We start from the raw sequence: 25063 nt of genomic DNA, 5'->3' as shown, positions 1-25063 counted from the left end.
TTTAAATTGTTAATATACTGCTGGGTAGTAGTTTGTATTCACACGTTTCGACTTGTAAAATGTGAACTTACAAGGATTATTTAAAAGAGCTCGTTCTTGTGATGAGACAGCTTTTCGAATGAGCGGTAGATTAAAAAACATTGTTATGACTATTCAAAAGTGCTTAAATGAAGTTTATTTGAATAAATGATTTTCTACTATCTATTAAATGTTTACTGAGACACAGCTGTTCAATTGTTTTCAATGGTGTTTCAGAGGAATTCTATTTGGCGGCTTCGGTGGTCTAGGGTTTCGATTCCTCGCACGAAGGAAAACATTTGTATTCATGAATAATGATGTACTCAACTGGGTGTTTTCTATGTATATTAATATCAGTTATCTAGTGCAACATTAGCTCTGCGTAGGAGCGCTGTGTTAATTGTCCCGGGTTATTAATTATTTATTTTAATTATATATAACAGGATTTATATAACCACTGTTTATGCTTGATGTAATTACATTGCAATAGCTTAAGAGTAAATCCTATTTTTCAATTTAGGTGTTTCAATATGTTTAATCTTAATAAAATAATAGATTACTACTGATTCATATATATTTTGTAGGTAAGAATATGGACAATAAATAATTTGCTCATAATTTTATATATTTTAAAAAATTGCCTTTTACTCTATTTATTTATATTATCACCAGCATAAATTATTTCCCTAATTATGAATTCTTAATCTTTTTTAATTATATTATGGAAAATAAATGTCGAATAAATTTGCCAAATTAAGAAGGGCGAAAAATAATAGATGGATTGAGGAAAGGATATGAAACATCTTCTTGGTATAAAAATCAAAAGTTTTAATGGTATTTTCTGAATCGCACCAAGCTTTCATTTACTTTTTAGTATACAGAATGATTTTGTAAACTATAATACACATCGGAGTCTGTCGTGAGATTATTAAAACATAAAACACCTGACGTAATCTATTACAACAGATTTAATATTGAATTTTGTCTGACTCAATTACTGGTCAATTCAAATTCAATAACACATGGAGTCCAAAATATTATTTTTACAATTTTTTCTAGTTATAACATAGTCAGAAATTATTGCAATTCTTTAAAATTAATACATTTGAAAAATAATTTATACAAATTTAAATATTTACTGTAATGAATAGTAGATAAGATCTATTAAATTTATCAGAGACACTACTTTGTTGTCAGACAAAATGTATTTAACAATACAATAATATCACATACTTTTAAATGCATTTTCAATTATAAATGTCAAAACTGCTATAAAAACGTTTTTTTACTTGTCACTACTAGGAGGACCAAATTAATAAATAAAATTCCACTGGTACAATAGAAAAACCATTCTGAGATTTTTAACGGAAGTGTAATTTATACTCCCGATACAATAATTTATGGGATTTTCCTTTGTATGACGTTAAATAAACCAATTCTATACTTTAACACTAAGTTACATACTAATATTTACATTTTATTTATAAAGTATATATAAATATGTATAATTATATCGATAGTGATTTTGATAATCCTATCCTTCACATAATCAGCGATTTGATGTATAATTAACTAATAATGGTCACAATAACAACTCGATAGATATTTTTCATGTAAATAAACAAGCAACTGTGTACAGGCCGGCGGCGGCGAGCGCCCAAAGTCCTCGTCCTATATTGCACATGTCGGGAGAGCGAGCCTCCTCGCGCCGCCTCGCTCGTCCGACGGGAGGCCGCCCGGCGAGACTAGCGACCGTCGTTCGGCAAGCGACGTTACAATAAATAATTTTCTAAACCGATAATGCGAAACGATATACATTAAATTAGTCGTACTCTCACTTGCGACGTCGTTTACACTACGCTATATACAGTCGGAGTCGGCGGTCGCGCCGTTTCGTTATCATCGCGGCTCCTCCTTTTTGAGCAGGTCGAGTGGCGCCAGGGGCGCGAGCGGGGCCAGCGGGGCCAGCGGCGGCGCCAGCGGGGCCAGGGGGGCGTGCGCGCCCAGAGGCGGCAGGGGCGCGTGCGGCGGCAGCCCGCGGTGTAGCAGCGGCGAAGACTTCAGCTGCTGGTGGTGGGCGTATGCGCTCAGCATCTTGGCGCGGTCTTCCTCGGCACGGATGGTCGCCTCGAGCAGCGGAGCGAACCGCATGTGTTGCAGCGTGTCGAACGCGCGATACGGGTCCCAGGGCGGCGGAGGAGGGTACGCGGCCAGCGAAGGGGGCGGCGGTCGCGGTGGTTCCTTGCGCTCGTCTTTGAGCCCCTCCGGTGCGCCGTTCCTGAGCGGCGAGCGCGTCCTGGTCCGCTCCATTTCCCGCTCGCGCTGCTCCCGGGCCTTACGGCGCTCGCGTTCCTCGCGGTCCCTGCGCTCGCGTTCCTCGCGGTCACGGCGCGCGCGCTCGCGCTCCTCGTGTTCGCGGCGCACCTCGGCGGCGACGGAGGCGGAGGCGGAGGCGGCGACGGCGGGCGGCGGCCGCACGCCGCGCCACGCATCGTGCAGGGCGCCCAGCGGCGGCGCGTGGTGGACACCGTGCAGCGAGGAGGAGAGCGCGAGTTCGCGCCCGTACGGGGACAGGCCGAACGCGGCGGGGGCGCCGGGGAATGCGCCGGCGCCGTACCGCGCGAACGGCGATACCCCTGAAACGCGCAAACCTCCGTGAGTAGGCGGCGCGAGGGGCGATAGGGGCGACAGGGGCGGCAGCTGCGGCGCGAGGGCGTGGTGTCGGGAGGGTTCCAGGCGGACGGTACCTAGCGGCGGGTGGTGTGGCAGGTAGGGCGCGGGCGCCAGCTCGTACGGGGACCGGTAGGCGGCGGGCGGCGGCGGCGGCGGCGCGCCCGTGGGGAACGGTCGCAGCTTGTCTTTGTCTCCGCCGGGGACCACGCTACCGCCGCCTGACTTTTCCTTCTGCTGATGGTTGTAGATCTCCCATGCGATTCTCACGTGCATCGCGTTCCATTTTCCGGTTTTCTGCATCGGATAAAGTGAAAAAATAAGATTATTATAATTATTATTTTTTATAATTATCTGTGCAATTATCCATTTAATTAAATTAATTTTATTTTAATAGAACGAAAAAAGAAATCAATAACAATAAATGATTCATTGGGTCTTAAAAGAAATATTTTATTCATAGATAAATATTTTTTTCCACTTAACTATTTATTAAGACGTAATATCCAAAATGAATAGCAGATAGTATTCTAATATAGGTTAAATATTTTATTTTTTATTATTACACGTGTTAAAACCAATAAATGATTCATTGGGTCTTAACAGAAATATTTTATTCATAGATAAATATTTTTTTCCACTTAACTATTTATTAAGACGTAATATCCATAATGAATAGCAGATAGTATTCTAATATAGGTTAAATATTTTATTTTTTATTATTACACGTGTTAAAACCTAACAAGTCATATTCATAATGTTAATAAATTAAAATATCAGCTAGTTATGACAATGTAATTATTACTAGGCATGCATGGAATAATGAAGTGCTAAAGAAGGAAACCTACCGCAGCAGTGGGTCGTGGTGGTGGTTTAGTGGCGGGGTCGCTTGCAGCTGACACTACGGGCTGTTAACATGATGCGTCGCAGGGTTAATGATCACAGAGCAACAAAATATAGTCATAAGCACCAAGCTACATATTTTAAGAAAGTACCGAAGAAAAAGTCTAGTAATATTTAAACCCTAATTTGTGTGTTACATACTAAGAATAAGAATAATTTGATAAACAAAATGTTAATTTAAAAGTAAACATTAAAAATAACATAATTAATCTATTTATTTAATAAAGAATGAGAGTCTACAACATACTATAAAAATAGAAATAATTTAAGATGACAGTAATGTTAAAATAATCTGGTTCCACAGAAACATGAATGTTGAAAAGAATCAAGAATCTCTATTGTAGCTAAGCAACGGCACAGATCACTAAATTTAAAATCTAAATTGTATAATTTTAGTAGTAATATTAGAATCTCTATTAGATTTTTATGTAAAATTATAATTTATAATGACACAAAATCAGACAGCCACCCTGGCTAACTCTGAATTTGAATGTTAAAATAACATTCACGATCACTTATGGTAATAGGTCTTAATAAAGATTTTATAGATTTTTAAAAGCTTTTATAAATATTTTATGCACAGTTATTGACAAAGGATGTCATAGAATTCCGTCTATAGAATTTATCACCAAAGATATTGTACATTTCATTAAAGAAAATATCAAGCCCGAAATTAAGATAAAACATTCAATTACCCAAGGTGATTAGTATGATTATTAGTAGCTTAACATTGGTTTTCAAAACGCTACTATAATACTAATGTGAATTTGATTTTGGTAATAAGCTTGTGGAGTTCGTTTCATTATACACTTGAAACCTTTCTTTGAGTTTGAATTTAAAAATGAATATATTTTTATAAACATGTAGAAGCACATTTTGAAAGGAATAAGAGCAGAGTTTTTTTGGCTCGAAAGCTGACAATAGATTTAACATATAACTATATGTTAAATCTATAATATAAGAGTCTGTAATAGCCCTACATGAATAAAGATATTTTAATTTGATTTGATTTCAATAGGTGAAAATACTCCATGCCAAACTGAATTTTGGATTGGACATTCAATCTTATTAGGTATATTATGAAAAAACATATTCATGAATTCTGAATTTTAGCGACTCTTTATAAATCTTTATGATTATTTCAAATAGAATAAATAAATAATAATATAACAAACTAATTTAATTATGTCACAATTTGATTTCTTTATTATTATGGGACTAAGTCTAAAAAAAGTCTAACCATAAAAAAGCAAAAGTTTTGAATTGAAAGAAAACGGAGTCTCTTTGAAATTCATTTCCACTTATTTAGATTTAGATTTATATACTGACCTATCTAAAGGTGTAAGTAGGTAGCGAGTTTTGTTTATTACCTTGGGTGCGTAAGTGGTGAGCGGTGCGGGCGGCACGTACGGCGCAGTGGGGTGTAGCAAGCTCGAGCCATACCCGTAGCCGAGACCCAACCCACTTCGGTATAGTGAATTCATTTTATTGACATCTTTGTACTGAAAATGAGGGAATTTATATTAATAAGTAGCACGTCGTAAATTTTTAACAAGAAATAATCATACGATTTATCATATTAATATGTAACACATTTATATGTGTGCTGTAATACAATATTATATATGTCAAAAATATTTACCATAATTATTCAACAACTAGTTTGTTGAGTTCTAAATGATCATGCTCATTATATTAAGATTAAAACGCTATGTTGTAAGATTTTAATTACGAGAATTGTAATTTTTATGCATATATAATAAACATAGGTAAAATAAATTTTACTTGGAAGTATACTTATTATATTAAGATAAAATGCATACTATTCTATTACTGTGAGATGCTTAAAATAGTGTAACATAAGCATAACATAAGCTTAAGCATATACATTTTTTAGCGTTGACAAAGGAACAAAGTAGGTAGTAAATAGGTAGGTAGTATAATTAAAGTATAGGCATAATATCGCAGTCCTCCAGAATGGCTTAATGGTGCCACGGACCTTTCATAGCGAACTAATACGTTATACTGTTCACGTACATATATATATATATATACAGCGGTCGGCACTTACCATCAGGGCCGTCAGCTTGTTTGTCATTCCAATTACAAAAAAAAGCTTGTACTAACTAGGGGCGCGTGCGGCACGAGGAGCTGGTGGGGATGGGGCGCGTGGGGCGCGTGAGGCGCATGGGGCGCGTGGGGCGCGTGCGGCTGGTGCTGGTGCACGTGCGTGTGCTGGTGCTGGTGGTGATGCATCTCGGTGCGAACGCCACCCATGCTGCTCACCGCGCCTGCCGCCGCCAGGAATCGGTTGTCCAACTCGCGCCGCAACAAGTCTGCGCCGGGACCTGCCACATTCCCGGTCGTATGTTTCATACATCTTACACATAGTACAAGTTACAAGTATGAATATTACAAAGATATATAAAATACCACACTTGTCCTCATCATGTTAGACGAAGGCAATGTCTCATCAAAAGATTTTGTTTTATTCACAGTTCTATTATTTTTTTATATACGGTTTTTTATCAGTACATTTTATTTGAACCATTTGCAATGTATGATATAAATTTTCTAAGGAATTGATATAATAGGCTGTACATTTTAATTTTTGTACATATTATTACATACCCATAAATATATTACATAAAATAGAAATCTGTTTATAATATTCTATCAAAACTCTTAATCAATCTCAATTTCTAATTCTATCAAAGAAATTTAAACATTGTATGTATGTAAATAAACGGACTTTAAATATAATAATAATACATAAATTTAACATTCATTAGCCGCTGGAATGTACATACATGAATAAACGATTTTTCATTTGATTTGCTATACAATACATGAAAGTAAAGTAGTTTTCGTTCAAACTCACTGGTCTGGAAGAGAGATTCAGCTGAGAACGGGTTCGGGTTCGGCGGTGGGAGCGGCGCTCCGAAGAGTGGTGGTGCCGGCGCGAAGCCGCCACGGTCCGAGGCAGTCGGCCTGCTGAAAACGAGAGTTTACAATCAGATAACGTTCTAATTTTATATTATGAGACATATTACAACTATTCTATGTAGATTAGATGAATTCAGTAAGAAAATAATGCAATAATGTGCTGTTAAACAGTTTGGTGAAATTTTAGGGGTCAGCTTTTTGCTTGAATTAACATGCTGATAGTCATACGAATCGTTTCAGATACATAAATTACTGGGTTTTTTTTTTACTTGACGTAAAGATATGGTTTAATTTAATTTTAATAATCTTAATTACAACAGATGCGCTGTAATATAATATTAAAACATCAATTGGGTGTAAATCAACAATAATGTCACAATATTAATTATTAAATAATGTTGTGGTTTGATGGTTTTAAGAATAAATACTTTGTATAAATTTATAACCTCCACTCTGCCTCTTTTTGCTTCCGTTTACATACAAGTAGCATATAAGTTGTGTATTAAATGCATAGAAAAATATATTATGAATTAATAAAAATAGTTGACGGCTAATTCATAATGATTGAATGAATTATTGTTTAATTTAGTAATAACTATATAACGTTTCCTAAGAAATATTGGAGCATATCAGTGCCGGCGTATACTCACGTTACCCCCCAATGCGCGGGCGGTTTGGCACTGGAGCTGATGCTGGGCACGGTGGGCACCGGCGCCAGCGAGTGCGTGAGGTGCGTGGGCGTGGGCGCCGCGGGCGTGGGCGTGGGCGCCGCCAGCGCCGCCCCCATGCCCGCCACGCCCACCAGCGGAGCCCCCAGCGGGCCGCCCAGGGGCGCCGCGAGAGGAGTCTGGAATCGACATTAAAGATTAATTAATATCATCACGATTCATCAATAGTTTTACATGTAGACTTCTAATTCATATGGTACTCATTTAAACACAATTATATTATACGTAGTCAAAATAGACGGATGGAAAGATTTTTCATACGACGTCAAATTGCTATGAATTATCATAGCAATTTGACGTTTCAAATTTTTCGCTGGATCATTTTCGCTCGTTAAAGCGGAGCAATCCAGCAGTGGATTGCAGCGGTGTTTAATATACGTAGTGTTTCACGTAGACGGGTAGATTATAAGGACTAATAATCTATATACCTGCAGCGGTGCGGCGAGCGGCGGTACGAGCGCGGGCGCAGAGACCGAGGCAGGTGTGCTGCGCGACAGGCTGCTGATGTTGCTGCTGAAATCAATGCTATGCTTTACTATGACATTCAATCTCGGGTGTCCAATGCCAACCATTATTTTCTTCAGATTTTATAATTATTATAAATTCATTTAGTACGCGTGAAGCAATGATAGCTGGTAATACTTGTTGATGGGGTTGATGGGATTACCTGAAACTCTCCCGTTCTCTGTTTGGACTATGTCCGCGTGGTGAATACGATATAGGCGCGTGCGACAGTGGTGCCGCTCCCGCTGCTCCAGTGGAGCCGGGCGTGTGTGGTCGTACGCCTTTAGGCGTTTTTGGAGCCACTAACGGAGATGCCGAAAGACTTGTTCTCTGAAAAGTAAAAAAAATCTATGCATTTACTAGATCTATAAAAAGATATGCGGAAATTACTATTATTATTAAACCTATATTTAAGAATTAATCAGTTAAAACTAAATAAGGTATGTTTACCAATTTTTTTTTAAATTAAGATCCAATGGAATATATGGTAAATGTAATAGATTATAATATGAATTTATGACTTAAAAAATAATCAACTCACCGTGTCAGTAGAATTTCTAGGTGACGCTGCAGCAGGAGGAAGGTAGGGACTATGTTGAAGTGTAGTAGCATACGGTGCATAGAGTGGATAGGCAGCGCTGGAATAGCCTGCGGGTGGCGGAAATCCATTGGAAGTAGTAGTAGAACTAATGGCAGGGCTTTCCGTCCGCGCCGGTAGGTCGCTCGACGTAACTGGAGGTTGCCTAGAGTCCACTACGGGTATTGCTAACGGGTGGCTGCTGCTACTTGTGACGGGAGGAATAATAGAAGGCGCGACACTTGTTATAGGAGAAGAATCAATGTGATTGATTTGTGGATGTATCGAGGAGGGCGGTGCGAGAGATATCGGATGTGGTGGCAAACTAAGACCGGGGTGTTTCATACTTGATGTGTAACTTGATATCGTACTGGTCGTAGAAGATAATGATAAAGGCGGACCGATGTGGTTTGGTGTTGATGTCATTAGTGGTGCAGAATTGCTCATTGGCATAGGATGATTTGAGTGGTTCATAATGGAATGACTGTTAACAGGATGGCTCATATGTGTGGTAGTGGACTGATTTGATGAGGAAGGTTGTATATGACTGGGAGCAATGTGATTAGCTACGCTAAACGGTGCGAGATGAGGAGGTCGGTTCGTGTATGCTGGTTGAACGGAATGTTTGGGTAAACTCGACTGGCTTTGATATGGTATCGAATGATTGTGAATACTGGAACATACACTCGAGTTTACATGACTAGACCCGATCGTCGTGACAGGATACGGGCGGGAAATTGGAGCGGCCGGAGAGACGGGCCGACCGGTTATAGTTTGATTCGGAAGACAGCTCGGATTAGACGGGGGTGTCGAGTGGGATGTAATGCTTGGTGGTATTCCATTGACACGGTTTGGAAACGAGGTAGGAACAGACGGATGAGTAGATGCGGACACCGGGATGTTTCGGACGTCGTGTCCTGGCATCACTGGATGTGGTTGCGTATGCGGCACACGTATCGGTAGACTAGGTAGAGAGGCTTGCGTAGTGGTCGGAACGACAGGTGGTGGACGAGGCGCGTGATGCGCGTGTAGGTCCAACGGTGCTGGAGGATGCTCCGGTTGTTCAGTCCGCGTTTCATGGTTCGTATGGCGGTAATCGGGTAACGCGGCTGCGGCATGCGACTGGTAGGCAGTGTGTGAGGGGAAGAGCGGAGAGGGGGCGGGTGGTGCTGGCGGCGCTGGTGTTGGGCTGTCGGCGGCGGCTCGAGCTCCTGGTTGCAATTTATTATTGCTGGCGGGCCGCTCGGGAGTATCAGGCCCGGCGGCTCCGATAGGCCGCGCCGGTATCTGTGTGGCGGCGTGTCCGTCGAGAGTGGGGATGTGAGCGCCGTTGGGTCGGTGCGGCGTGTCGGCACGGAAGGGTGGCGGTGGTAGCGCGGGTGGTGGTAGAGCGGCTGGCGCGGGCGACGGCGCAGGTTGAGGTAAGGGCGCGGGGGCGGGACTGGCGCTGCCACCGACAGGCGCCCGCGAGAGAGCAAGCGCGCCGCCACTTCCGCCCCGCGCCACCAACTCATTCTTGCCACCACCGCCCGCGCCTGTTACCCGGAACAGAGAACCTGCTTCCGATGCCTGGAAAAAATATAATACCAAACAATAAATGCAGATTCTATTTATAATCATTATTACATATTATAAAATAAAGTTGCTGTCGCTGTATGTCTATACATAGGTATGCTTAAATCTTTAAAACTACGCAACTGATTTTCAAGCGTTTTTTTTTAATAGACAGAGTGATTCTAGAGAAAGGTTTATATATATAATACATGTACACCCGGGCGAAGCCGGGGCGAGTAGCTAGTAAATAATAATATATTGTATAATAAATAATGTTAAAAGAGTAATTGTTTTTGTAAATTAAAATAGTATAACAATCGCTTGGTAGAACACTTACATCTTCCATTGATGCATCGTGATATCTTGGTGAAGCATTTCTACTATTTTCTGGACTTGCCTGTAACAAAAAAATAAGAAAATTATTTTAACTGTACAGAAACATTCAAGACTACTAATTAAATGAAATATCTTTATTATAGGCTTTAAAAATTTTGACGAGAGTGCACGCGTATTCTTCGCACCGTATGATCTACTTCCGTAGCGGAATGATAAGCTTTGCAGAAAGGTGTCGGGTTTCGAACTCTATTTTCGACAAAAATCGATTGTGAAAAGAATTTTCAAAATTTACGACCAGTTTGGGAATAATAAGTTACATTGTTTGTTTGGTTTTATATAATACAGAATATTGTAATCATGAGGGCAGGTTTAATACATAGTTAAGAGGTTAAGGAGAATATCTAAATAAACAAAGAACGTACAATTCTATAGACTTACTGATGTCTTGAAAGTGAACAAAAACATGTTTGGTATTCAATAAATACAATATTATTATTCAGTTATTGCTACATCCACTGAAATAGAGAGGTGTCAAATATTTGAAGTAAGCGAGTGTCTGTTGAAGATCACAATGCGCGACGTTACGTACAGTAGGCCGACGAGACGGCTCGTATTATGTACTTATTAGCATTCGACGGTTGTAAGTCTATTGTTTAACCTAACACAATGACCGCCCACGGGCTTTTAGTATTCATCAGATAAAGATGCAATCAAGTTTGACACGTAAAGGCATCGTTGAGTCTTATGAAAATATTTTACGACAAGAATAATGATAGCGAACTCAATAACATATCAAGGTGATGTACCTACATATAGATTTATTAAAACCGAGCCTAATAAGGCTATATTTTGAACCTTATAACTAAGAAGCTAAAACTTATATCCAAGTCTGGGGATAGTAGGCTAATCCTCTTCATTTTGTAATATCACTCTCATTAATAAAGAAAAGGCATAACTCAGGAGTCAGGAATGAATTCCTATGAATTCATTCCTGACTCGTAGTAATAGTACTACTACATCGATGGTATGTTGCTAGCAATCGGGTCACTAATCCTAGTGACCTATTGTTAGCAAAGTATCAATTTAAGTTAACCTTCACGTCCCCTATTGAAACTATCGTGGTTAATACTAGATAAATTCGTCACGATGCGCTAACTGATCTTACTCCTCCTATCCTTCTCACCTTGCCAGTGTTAACACAGGCGGACTTTAACTGTTATAATTGTTATGAGTCTATTTACTTATTTTTCGTACATATATTAAACAACTGTTATTATTTTCATTATTTCGTAGTCAAGAAGATTAAAATTTATTTATAGAGATACAGTTATGCTCTTGGTTGTTCTTCAAGGTTACCTTTATAAATGAGTCGACTTTTTGACCCGGATAAGAAGAAACCCGATAAGTAAATTCTTGTCTTAGTGGAAATAAATATTTAGTCCCTCATGATTTTATTTGACCTATTTTCATTATATATTTTGAGTTGTGACTATACAAAACAATCGTTAAAGTTTCTGTCTAGAAGCTACACCAAGAGTTCTAAATAGTGAATGAAAAGAGTAATATGAGAAAGAGGCTAGACCTCAATGTAATTAATATTGTCATGGTTCAGTCCAAATTTTAATTGGTCAGTAGTGTTTAATAAGTTTTCAAAAAACAGTGCTAGTGTGAGGCATTGTAATGTTTACAAATGTCTTTATCAGTAGTAATTATATTAGGTTTTTAGCTTCAGATAAATATTTAAGATAAGGTGCTGGCATATTTACAAGCTAGAAAGACCGTTTTAAAATGTAGAGTCTCCACTACAAGTTTTCTTGAAATTAAAAAAAAAATGTTTATTTTCCATTATATGTAATAAGTCTGCAATCGCATTAGCGCGTTATTTTTTCATGACACATGTGAATAGGTAAAAAATATTCAGTATTCTTCATGAAAAAAATAATAATATGCTCATTAATGTTTGTTTTATTTCAAGAATACAATATATACAAATACGCATTATATTTGTAACATTCATTGAAAAAAAGTGAGGAAAAAGCAATATATGTTTTAACTATTTAGTTGCCGTTGAAACGAAAGAAGAAGTACTGAACGCAAACAACTTACTGGTAACTGAATAACAATTATAGATATTGTGCCTTAAACCAAATCTAGGTTTTATTCGGAACTGTAAAGAATTACCCAACAAACATATATCAATTAGACATCTACCTAAAGTTAAAGAATACAGTTTAAAACAGTATAAAATATACTGTTTAATCTATAAATTGTTTAAGCGGACAGGATTGTATAAATTACAATTTATAACACATAATAAACAAAACGAGAATGTACAATCGCGTGCGTAGTCATTCATTATAATGTCGTTGCGAAAACAAATCTAATGTTTTACGTTTTTAGAAAGCCAGTAATTTCTTAAAGGAGCAGGGTTTTATTTATATTGCTGCAACGAACTCAAAGTGTCTGAGGGGGAATGGAAAGTAATTACTTGGGGATATTTACGAGCGAGCGGAGAATGGCTCAATAAAACTAGCCGGGTAACCGCACCGTTTACGAGCAGCACAGTTTAAGAAGGCATTGTCTCTGCAATCTGAGTAACCTCACTTATTTTACATTTATCGCATCAATTGGTATATTTAATTTGGTGCCTATATTTACGTATTGGCCATTCCGTTTACATAGTTTTGTTTAACGCATTTTAAACATTATACATGTTTAACACTATCAGACAGTTTACACGAATATACTAACATTGTTGTTTATGGACGTTAAGACCACGAGTTTCGCATTTCGTACAAATAACTGTTGTTTGTGTAAAAGTTATTATTAGTTAAGGCAATAATGTTTAAAAAAATGTATATCGTATTCCTACATTTATAGATATTTTTAAAATAAACATCGATAAAACATTACAAAATAGAACAACGTTGTAATAATTCTTATGCAAGCATGTTTTACAACATGTACTTACGTAGGTGCATGGATACGAGGTGAAGAAAAATCTACAAGATATTGGTGAGATGCCTCAGATATAAACAAATAAAAAAAAACACGAACATAAATGACTCATACTTGATAATGAGTTTGTATTGTACACTCATTAAATAATTAATGAGATTAGATAACATAGTTACATGTAACACAGGTAGTACAATAGTATTACAAAATAAGCCACAGCTGTTGCTCTGCCTATGTGGTGCTGATCAATGAAGTTATGTAACGCTGTGACAATATATTTATTGAAATTAAGTCATTATTACATTTTCTATTACTAAGAATGGCCATCAGATAGTATATGGTAACTTATGTATTTTCAGGAGAATATAAGAGTCATAGCTCTAAATGTCAGAGTAGCTCTTGATTCATCAGAGCAGATTAGCCTTTGAATGATTATAATTTACATGATAGGCATCAGCATGTTCGTTATTTCAGGTTGCATAAAAACAATAATGTAAACTCATTGCTTCAGACTAATCCAGAACAAACTTTATTCTTTAATGTTGTATAAAGTGAAAAATACTACAATATGATAAACAATTCATTATCTTACTTTATTTTATGTATACCAATAATATTGTAAATAAGACTATAACAAAATCGAAGACAAAAACATTTTTACGTCATTGTATAAAATTACATTACGGAAGAGAAAGCTTCAGATTTTCAGAGGCTACTAAATGCAGAAGTGGACGGAAAAAATAGTCAATCGATCTTATTGAAGGAACAAATCGTTTCGGGAGCGTTCCGGCAATTGAATGTTTAGCCTTATCCGGCGGGGGTGGGTCGTCGCTCCGCAACAATGGAGTGATAAATCAAGTATGGGCCGCGCGTGCGGCGCGCGCGTCCGTTCATCCCGTATGAAAGACATTCAAAGGTACCGCGGAGATTGTCTACGTTTTTTTGTTACAACAGACGACTACTGTCACCATAAACACAATATTTTCTTTGATATAATGAATGAAGTAATCTTTTACACAAAGGAGTTATTAGCTAGGTGGTATATGGATGATATACAAAAATGCGAAATACAACACTTCAATTTATGTATTTAAAAGTGAAAATCATAGTTTGGTAATATTAATATTTAAACTGTATGTTAGTGGTTAATCTGATTGATGAAATTGGAACAGCGATGTTTATCACATTGACGAATAAGACAAACAATATGGCAGTGACTTATAACATTGTAAATTGTACAGAAAAAGTAAAGCAGCTATAGAGATGTCTCACTGAACGTTCATAATGATTGATTGATTAAATTAAATCAATACCCTAAAATTAAATAGTGCTTGCCCATACTATTCCAACATAATTTATAAATACTCAGACATTAATTAAAATTAATAGTATATAGTTCAGTAATTTAGCCAATGTATGGTTTCAAAGTGAGGCTGCCTGTCACTGTTATTACACTGGCAACCTGTCAAAACAACGTTACATATAGAATGGATAATAATCAGTGAGATATTAACGCGATGACTGATGTCGTGTCGGCAAGTAATAATAGTCCGTCGGTGCCCACCTCCTTGTAGAAACACGCGCGTCTCTAAATAAACCAGCTATAAAAATAAACGACCGCATTAGTCAACGCTGTCAAAATAAAACTACAAAATATTAAATGTGTTCTAAATATTGCGGCATTCTATACAGTGTCGCTTTGGAGACTTGTGAAAATTATTTTTTAATGTAAATGGTAATTTGTTGAATCGTTAAAGTGTTTTACTGTGTGCAATAAAATTGTTGTTAAGTTACAGCAGTTCCGTCTATTTATAAGCGGACGTTTAGAAGCAGTTAATAACTTTTTAAATGAATTAGTTTGAAAATTCCGAATTAATTATATTGAAATTACGAATTCAAAACAGATAGCGAAGCATAATCTCGCGATCCCAGTCTCGGGCCCGTTTCCCCACCTTCTCTCCCGCTGTTAGGAAGCGGGGAGCTCCGGAAAAAATGGCGTGATAGCTTTTCGCCCCTCATTCGAATTTCTAATACTTCCACAAACTTTTAATAGGATCGGACTTAAAATTCAAGGAGAATTTCGTCTCGAAGTAAAGTTCAAACACCGTCCTGCGATCATAGCTTGCGGTGACTTAGCGACGGTGACAGAGTGTGGCTTTTCTATTACACTTCGTTACTATATTAATTTCAACAGCTTCTTTAAGAGCTTAGTGAGACATACTCTTATTGTATTGTTCTCTGTAAACAATTAAGCTAATGACCGCTCTAAATAAATTGAATAAAAACTTAACCAACATTTAATGGGATTTTAGAGAAATGGGGTTTCGTTATTGCCCTGTTCTGCTATATTTTAAACTGTATATTCGGGTGTCTATTTTTAATTTACAGAAGACATGTCTATTTTTTTTTCAATTTATCAGAAGAATCATTTGACATCCTTTCATTTTGTCAAGAAAATTTTTTTCTTTTTCATCCCTTCTCCATTCACTAAAATATGATCATTCCATGAATATTAAAAAAAGAATCTTCCGATGCACTATTATTGTATTTCTCACTATCAAGAATTTCGATATTTTTATGATACAAAAGTAAAACATACTACATTAGTCAGTCTGTCCATATAAATCTCTAATGTAAAAAAGAGACGATGGTATAGTCACAGGATCTTCGCGTGTGGATATTACATTGAGTTTGCTTTACTTTATGAATAATTCATATCGCTTCAGTAATTTATAGCAGAAATCCACTTTTAGCATTCGGCGGTTGGCTCTAGCGATCATCATGTTTGTGTTTAACAAATTGGAAAAGATAAATGCACAAGTTTCTTTTATTTATATGACGGTTATTTTAAAAGTAACATTCCACTAATCTGTTTAGTATATAGTCTATAAAGTATATGTATAATGTAAAATTACATTGATTTATTAAGTGAAACTAAAAAACTTTTAAGTAAAAAATGTACGTAACAGTCATTTTATAAACAGTATAGTTAATAGTAATTGTGTTGATATTGTATATTGCATAACAATTGTATATTGCTTTGTTTATTCACTATTTAAAAAGTTTTTTGTACTCTCTATCAACAAGTATATAAATGTAGTAGTAGTTAATGAAAATTAAGTCTTTATTTCACTAAATTTTTTGATTATATTAAAGTATGCGATATCATTGCATATTTACTTTATACGTTATTTTTATTTTATACCAAAATATTTAATAAATGTTTATTAACTCGAACTTGTACAGTAACTACTTAAAGCATCAAAAATTTTAAGGAGGCATAGTTATACTATATTATTTTGAATACTGTCTTTGTTTTGATACGGTGTTCAAATGGGTAGAACCTGAATTTTACCATTCTACTTATCTAGAGTTTCTATTCTAATAATAGATTTTGTAATAAATAAGAAATACATACTTATATAATAAATTATGTATACATAATATTCAGTTAATAATAATGATACACATAATTAAATTGATATTATATATGTATACTTTTTGTAATATTAGAAATAGTGATACATAAATTACTTATATGTTTGCTGTTATTATATGGAATAAAACTAAATACGAAAAGTATTCGTTCATGACCTGTATATTCAAAGCAGCACACACAGAACGTTGTGATATACGTGTGTTACAAATGGCGCATAGTAATGAGATAGGGAAGGAACAGTGAAAATGCGTGTTGATTTAATAGTCACCATTCCGGTAGAAACTAAAAAATACTTGGAGAAACAAGATGAAAAGTTTTTAGATGATTTTCAAAGAAAATCCCGAGGTGATAAGCTCCCATGCAACATCGAATTATTAAATATACGCAACAGATGCAAGAGATCTCAGTATAGGAGTATAATTTTTAATATCTATTTGTGATTTTGCTCAGTTATAGCTTGAGGTACATCATACGACACCATGTATCCGTTTGACTTGAATATTACCGTTGTAAATTTTCAACTTTTCAACAATCCACTCATCATGTCATTAGCGCCACCGTTACTTGAAATTGGCTGCGTGTCGAATATTTTATTAATATATAATTCTTTTTCCTAATATTTTTTAACATACTCGGTTTTAATATACCTTTTATACCGGAAATCTTAGCATCAGGATGGACTGTATATTAACAGCGTGAATCAGTCTTCGTTATCAGCGACACTGTCTCAATGAGTATCATATCATTTAATGCTTACGCAATAATTTAATTTAAAATATATAGTTATTTAAAAAAAAATGTTGAATCATAATATATTTTTATTTAATGGTTTTATATATAACCTAAATCGTACCAAAAAATATTTAATACCTACTACCTAATAATAATATTTTTACTATATTCCAAATAAATTACGCATTTCCGCAGAAAATTCATATTTTTAGAGGTTTAAACTATGGCAGGTCCGTAGTTAAAACCTTTAAAAAAATATGAACTTTATCATATCAATTCTTTACTCGAAATAAAAATTGAATACAAACGATTTCAACTCATATATATATTTAAATTTATTGTACATTTCATTAAATAATAATTAAATCAATTCGGTTTCATAAATGATATAGTTAAAAATTTGGTATTTGTGATATTATAGACACCATGCTTAGTTTGTCAAATTGGTAATATATAATGTCACGAGATATTGAATAGATTGGACATTGAATAGTTTTAAATTAATCACGTCGTATTTCATTCAAGGAACGCATAATATTAGTCACGTAAATAACTAACAGAACTAACTTCTTGCATCTAATTGGTTCTTAAATCAATCGATGTCATGTCACATTAACATAATGTTTATGATATTATTATTCTATTAAACCTGTAGTCAATTATATATCCATTAAATTAATAAAAAAAGTGGCGATTAAAATATTTTTATTATACATGTGAATTAGTTTTTTGTGAGTCGAATTATATATTTGACGGTCGCTAGGAAATAAATATTATAAGCAACTAAACATAATCTGTATCCGATAGTAGGTAGATATGTTGCGATAGCCTGATTGTCAACCATACAATACAGACTGTGTTAAAATTAAAAGTAAAATGTTTAATATTTTGTCTGACTATTGTTTGGACATTTCGTTATTAAGTTTCCATACATAATACGTATTTAATAAAATGACAATCTAAAACTAAGACAGAACAACTTTTTTTTAAATTATCGCTTAATAGTTCTTAAACTTTGCAATATCTATGTGTGCTATCTGTGTGAGCTAATAATAGGTTTATTCATGTCACGTTTCTTTAACACTGCTCTCATTATATCAATAAGTAAAACAAAGTATGTGTTTAAAATAATTATACGCCGTAAATTTATACTCACGGCTGTCTTTAACTACTTAATTGGTCTATAATTTTATGAATTAACGATGTGGTCAGTCTTATCAGATTATTTGTTAATATTCATAATTACATATTCAAACCGGTTTGAAGTATGAATAATTTAATAGAATTGGCGGACAGTGATGTAGTTTACATTAGATTAACATAAAACAATATTAAATATTCGTTAGTTGTATTTAATGACATTTATGTTTATATGAAGGAGTTTCATAAATAATGTAATTTAATTAAGTATACCTAAATGTTTATAGTTTTATAATTAAATTATTTCTCCTATAACGTATTTAATATGTGCACCACCTATGTTGCTTTATTGTGATATATTCTAAAATATAATGTTCTTATAAAGAGGTTTAATAATGCAGTTACGAGGAATGAAATATAAAACAGCTGAGTGGTAGAACAATAATTACGTCGTTCTGGAGTCGCCATAAACATTCGAGGGGATTGTAGTATAATAGCAGTAAAAACGACGTTTGCTATTCGGATATATCGTGACTGGACGCAATAACAATTCCATTAGTTTTTCAATGTGAGTATGTGTAAATAAATTGGACTTTTTTACGTTTCGCTATTGTGTGTAATTCGTGTTGATTAATATGTGGTACATAAACGAAATATTGATCGTGAATAGGATCTTTATATTAGATTTTTAATGTTTACTTTCAATTTAGCTACAAAGTTTACCGAGAGCTTTCAGGTCAACAAATCATTGTAATTTTTTGCAACAAAAGAAAAAATCTAAAGTTTGAGACACTCTTAATTGGTTTCCATTTGTACCTTTTGTTCTTGAACATCTTTAGACGTACTTCGGCTCTCCTTATCTGCCTTTGAATTACCAGATGTTTTGTCGTTTTTACTTGTCACCGTAGAGTTATTCTCCGCTTTTTGTTTATTGACTTTTTTCTTGCTTTCTTTTTTGCTACTGCTTTCGGCATTGCTTTTAGGTGAATCTTTGATCCTCACTATGGTAACTACTTAGGTTCCCTAGTGTAATAGAAATCTCTGATTTTAAATTTTTGTTTCACAATTATTTTTATCGCAATCGCTAATACGATTACATACATTCAACACTAATTGACTATAATACCCACAATCGCACTTTAATACTTTAAACGGCTAACTAGATTTGTAACTATTCTTCTTGTCACGTTTCAATAAAATCCGTTTTATGTCACTGCAATCCTTGAGCACTGAAATCCGCAATATGGCATCCGATATAGTTGTCTGGTGAAGAATAAAAATAACAAGCGATCGCGAAACGAGCGGTGACAAAGAGAATGGAACGCATAAAAGCGTACGGACCGCCCGACGACCTAGGCGAGAGTGTGGCGCGTCGCGAGCCGGTCGTCGCCCGCTGTTCCCTCCCCCACCTCGCGCAAGCGCCGCCGCCCGCCCAACAAAACGCCTTGTTGTTTGAACTATTTCCATTATTTTCTGCACAATACACATGTAAACTGATTCGGCGGTGAATATACTACACATTAGCCTAGTAAATATGTATAGTACTTAAAACATAAAGCGAAGGACACGATACAAATGTTCCGACGAATATGTATAAAGTATGGCAACTTATATGACAGAAACGTTATTAATATAAATAATAACTTAAATCTCTCATGCAGTAAGTAAATCACCAGGATTTCATACCGAGTAAAATATTTTACAATTAACTGTAATAGTCGTTCAATTATATATTTGTTTATAATGCAGTTTCTTTCTTATATTTATAATTATTTTAACTTAAAAAGCCACTTTGTCGGATTTTATACTGATAAATAGCAAGATTTAATTGACTGTAAATATCTGATTATAAGCCGTAGCTAGTACACTTTATGGAATAACTGTGGTTAGGAATGCAAATTGTACAGCTAGCTCATCACGTTTGTTTCGGAATCCTTTAATTATATTTATTATTTGATTGTGTATTACGAAACGATACTTAAAATCCATCAATTAAAAATTACATATTTATATTTAATACTGAATTCATTTATAACAAAAATACTGTAATATTTACACATTTCACGTATATACGTAGAATAAAAAAACATTGTGTTCATTTATATTTATGACTGACTGTTGAAGGAAAAACCGATATCAAACCAAAAATTAAACCGTGAGAGCAAAAGTACCGCATAGTTTCGCTCTCTTCACGTTGAATTAAAATATATCAAACGAATTGTAGGCATTTCAAGTATTGCGTTCACCACAAAATCGACAGTTGACTATGCCTCTGACTTTCCCATCTGGGATAAAATTCGCGAAGGTAGAAGCATAACAAGCAATGTACAATGTAAAGAAAAAGACAGATATTTTGGATGATAATGCGTTTGATGATACTGTTACCCTATGTGTTATAAACACATAGGGTAACAGTATCATCCATGGAAAAGTATAAACATAGTGACAACTGACAAATGTAATAGTTATACATATTTGGTTTACCGCAGTCGATAGTAGTAATAACACATTCGTGAAATGCAGTAAAACCACCATAAAACGATTTATTTATATTCGTTTTATAACTTATTGCTTTACGACTACGATAAATGCAGCCAGTTGTACGGCAACCATTACGGGCTGAACGCAGTAAACATGACTTGTTTTGTAATTCTGTTGAACTATATGTAAAAATGGTTAACGATTCATAATACGGTATTATCTGATGTTTCAGATTATTATTATATGCGTGGTTTATGAACTACAGCTTTAAATTTTTATACATAAAAATGTACTTATTAAAACTAAAAAATCTAACATAAAATAATACAACACAAATGGGAATTTCAATTCCATTAGCCATTCCAAATAAGGCTATCATGTAAATGAACTTCGAGATAATACCTCTATATAAATCATACGTACAATACGTGAAGAATAGAATACAAAAGAAAGTAATAAAAGCGCTCCCCACAGAAAATATTAATTTGGAATCATTTATTCGGGACGGAAAAAATCGGATAAAAGACGACCCCTTATTTTAGAGGGAAAAAGTGAAGCGGCAGGGATAAGCGAGATAAATCTCGGCTTGTCTTCGGTAACCGCGCTCTATATAAGAACGTCTATAAATACAAAGAGCAATTTGTAAGAGTTTTCCCAGAGAGAGATGATTATTTTTGTGAAGAATTGTGATCTCACGTAAAATATTAACGTATAATACCGAGGGGAAATTAAAATGATATGAATCTCTCTGTGTAAACAGTGACAAAAATACCGGATCAAAGCGAAGCCCGAAAGCTCGTGCTCGACGTTTACAGGATTTGTTATTATAAACATACAACTCTTTGGTAATGTAATATCTTATGAATATATAATGGGTTTAAAACGAAATATATCTCTTGCAAATTTTGTTATTTTCGATTCTAAGCTAACAATAAAATGATTGTTATTTCAATCATAAATACACATACTACAAGCCCTTAATTGGGAGTTTCGAACATAACCATAGTTTAATAGTATAAAGAAAATTAAATATTACAATACAATTATTTATAGGCATTTAGTACCTAAATTGCCTATAAATAATTGTATGAAAAATTGGTTAACGATTCATAAAAAATATAGGCATTTAGTACCTAAATGCCTATAAATAATTGTATTGTATTGTTAATCTACCGATTAACAATAGTTTTAATCCAATCTGAGCAAGAGTTTCACAGTTCTCTTTTATCAGGATAGCTAAATGCAATCTTTATAATTGAACGAGAAATGTAATCGAGAATCTTCATTTCATGTAACTGAACTTTATTGTGGTATAATGAAATATGTAGTTATAAATTTCGTATTTGTAATATCAGATGTTGAAGCGAATTACAGCGAGTTATTCGTGGTAATAAAATGCAATAGTAAAATATTATGAACAAAGAGCGTTTTGAATGTAGCGAGTGCCTTGTTGAATGGACAGTTTATTACGAGGTTCATGTTGATTACCAGATGTTAGACCAGATGCTTGAGACCGTGACGCAGGCGAGATGCGAGAATTTACTAGTAACTGCGTACCGAAAAATTTATTAATGAAATCTATAAAGTTATCTGTCTCTCTGTCTTTCTAATTTTTTTTTAATTGGTATTAGCTGTGAAGATGCTACTATAGCACAACAGATATAGATTTGCCTTATTATGGTGTCTAATTAATTTAGTATTAAGTTTTTGTTGTCATAGTACACATTTAATATTGTATTAACCCTTTCCGAAAATATGTAAAGAATAAAAGTACTAATATTCGTTTCCACAGCAAAAATAATACAACAATTTTTGAAACAATCAAACTGTATAAATGTGAGTGTAATAATTTAAGCTCGTCAGTTCGAGAGTCAAAAGGGTTAAACTTTATATTTTGTTAAATTGAAATGTCCCGAATGGCAGTGAACCGGATATTTGTTAGCGAACGTCAGTGGTGTTTATTTTTTCTTTTTGTTATCCACTCTCCGCACGAGTAATAAAAATAAGTATTGAATGAAAAAAAAAATATGATTTCAGGAAATTATTTTGTTTCATTTTTTAATATTAGTTTACGACTAAAATGTTCAAAATGATGATACGATCTATCAAACGAAATACTTGTCCGTTTTAGTATAGGTATTTATATTAAGATGTATATATTACCAATGATAAAATTTTCATGTAAATGAACTTTTAATATTGGTAACGTGAATTAAATGTTTGTCTGGGCGCGATACGGGTAGCTCCTGGCGTTGATTACGCAGATTGAAATCGCTTCGCCCCCTTGTACAGCATGTTAATGATGCAATAAAAATGACGCTTATCGATTTAGCCGCCCGTTAAGAACGCTTCAAGGCATTATAATTTATTATACAAACAATGTTGTGTTAGTCGATGTAAATTACAGTACTCGGCGGCGAAATTATGTAACTACGAGATTTGTTAACTGCCCGCCTGAGGAGTGACAAAAGTAATTAACACTTACGATACACCAGAGTGCTGGTTTATGACGGTCGACCCTTGGGGCAATGCTAGTCTCTAATGAGAGAGGGATAATGGGACTCGATAACGATTCGGCAACGATTACGTATCTCAGAGCATTGTACTTATTTTCTGTAGTATTTCTAAAGCAATTACATATAAACATTGAAATAAATTTATAAAGTAAAACTCAAATCTTCAATGTGAGAAATGAAACAGACGCTATAAAATAACTGTTGGATATAAAATAAATAATTGTTTGGACACTTTTTGTCAGATGATGTGCTCACAACAATAACAGGGGTGAAATGTGAAAGGGAGATATTGCGAGTCAGACAACAACCACAGGATTTATTTCGAGCCTCATTCAATTTGCTGTGAACGTATTGGCGTTGTGTTTTTATATTTTTGCAACCTATAAAAATGTTATTTTAAGTTCAATATAACACAAATTGTTAAGATAAAATTTGTGTAACATATTCTTTCGTATCTGTATAAATAAAAATATTTTTTGTAAGAATTAATTAAGAATGTTCTGTTTTTTTTATTTTTTAATGTATGTATTAATGTAATTCTGTATTTATTAATGTAATTAATTTTATAAATTGAATTATTTTTAGTAATTAAATTAAATTGTTTCTTAAGAAACCATATATATTAAACAATTATGTAATATGTTAATACCCCTGTTCTAGTTAATAAAATATATAGTGTTGGTTTTGTTCTTTTGGCGACATGATTTCTTCACTATTTTATATATTAAGTATTAAGCAGTTAAAAACATGTTTGTCGATAATTAATATTTTTTATAGTTAGCTAATAATAGAATAATGGATGCAATGCTTTGAAAGAGAAAGCTTTAGCTAAAAATTTGAAAGTTGTTCGAGATTGAATGAGGACATACATAACAAAGAGACGGTAATGCACGAAACATACAAAGTGTACGCGTTGTTAGAATTATAATTATATTTAAAGCATATACAAGGGATGAGGTTAAAGTTGTAATAATGAAATATATTAGGTAAATATTAAAATTTAATAAACATTATTAATATTACAATATGACACCTGTTTTAGCCAATTTTACTTATAGTTATTTTGATTCAATAAAATATTTTCATAAAAGAAGATAACGACGCATGTTCATGGACATACAAAGTATTATTTTTTCTTAGTTGTGGTTGATGTCTATAAACCTTGACTTTAGGCCTACAGCTAATATATTATATCGTCATTTAAAAATAATTATGAACGGACAATTATAAAGCAGATACCATAGAGCAGTGAAGTATCAAGGAGTCATAATCACCAGTTTGTTATAAAAAATTCAAGAGACATATAAAAACAAAGAAGCGTCAACAGCACAAAGGGCTACCCGCTGCTCTGGATTTCTCTTAAGCTAGAGTAATCTCGCTCAGCGCAGTACATAAGAGAGCACAATAAAAAACTCGAGACATCTGTTTGCCTTATACTTTTCTTCTCTCCAACATTTAACGCAAATATTTTAAGTACTTAGAGAGTTTTTATAATATACAAAATTTTTCTTTTTCTGTATTTGAAGTTAGAATATTAGTTGTAAATTGGGTTTACTTTATA

General features: G+C 34.6%; 1 protein-coding gene across 8 annotated transcripts in view; it reads right to left on the bottom strand.

The window, feature by feature from the left end:
* Window positions 1–639: 639 nt before the first annotated feature.
* Window positions 640–25063, bottom strand: part of LOC131843796 (fibrosin-1-like protein) — a 68685-nt gene continuing 44261 nt past the window's right edge. For 6 of the 8 annotated variants that reach the window (XM_059192546.1, XM_059192548.1, XM_059192549.1 and 3 more), the window contains 10 exons: window positions 10238–10297; window positions 8311–9915; window positions 7933–8099; window positions 7694–7778; window positions 7188–7384; window positions 6473–6585; window positions 5719–5939; window positions 4962–5093; window positions 3537–3596; window positions 640–2985 (listed from right to left, as the gene is read on the bottom strand). In XM_059192546.1, coding sequence (XP_059048529.1) covers window positions 1918–2985; window positions 3537–3596; window positions 4962–5093; window positions 5719–5939; window positions 6473–6585; window positions 7188–7384; window positions 7694–7778; window positions 7933–8099; window positions 8311–9915; window positions 10238–10297 — 3708 coding nt within the window. In that variant the 3' untranslated portion in view covers window positions 640–1917. The remainder of the gene's footprint in view (window positions 2986–3536; window positions 3597–4961; window positions 5094–5718; window positions 5940–6472; window positions 6586–7187; window positions 7385–7693; window positions 7779–7932; window positions 8100–8310; window positions 9916–10237; window positions 10298–25063) is intronic. The other 2 variants (XM_059192551.1, XM_059192547.1) reach the window with 2 other exon arrangements.

The sequence above is a fragment of the Achroia grisella genome, unplaced genomic scaffold (genome assembly GCF_030625045.1).
Source record: "Achroia grisella isolate CSIRO2021 unplaced genomic scaffold, CSIRO_AGI_Agris_v1 utg3297, whole genome shotgun sequence".
In the NCBI taxonomy this organism is placed as follows: Eukaryota; Metazoa; Arthropoda; class Insecta; order Lepidoptera; family Pyralidae; genus Achroia; species Achroia grisella.
The sequence above is the reverse complement of the archived record's forward strand: the minus strand, read 5'-3'. Positions and strand labels throughout refer to the sequence as shown.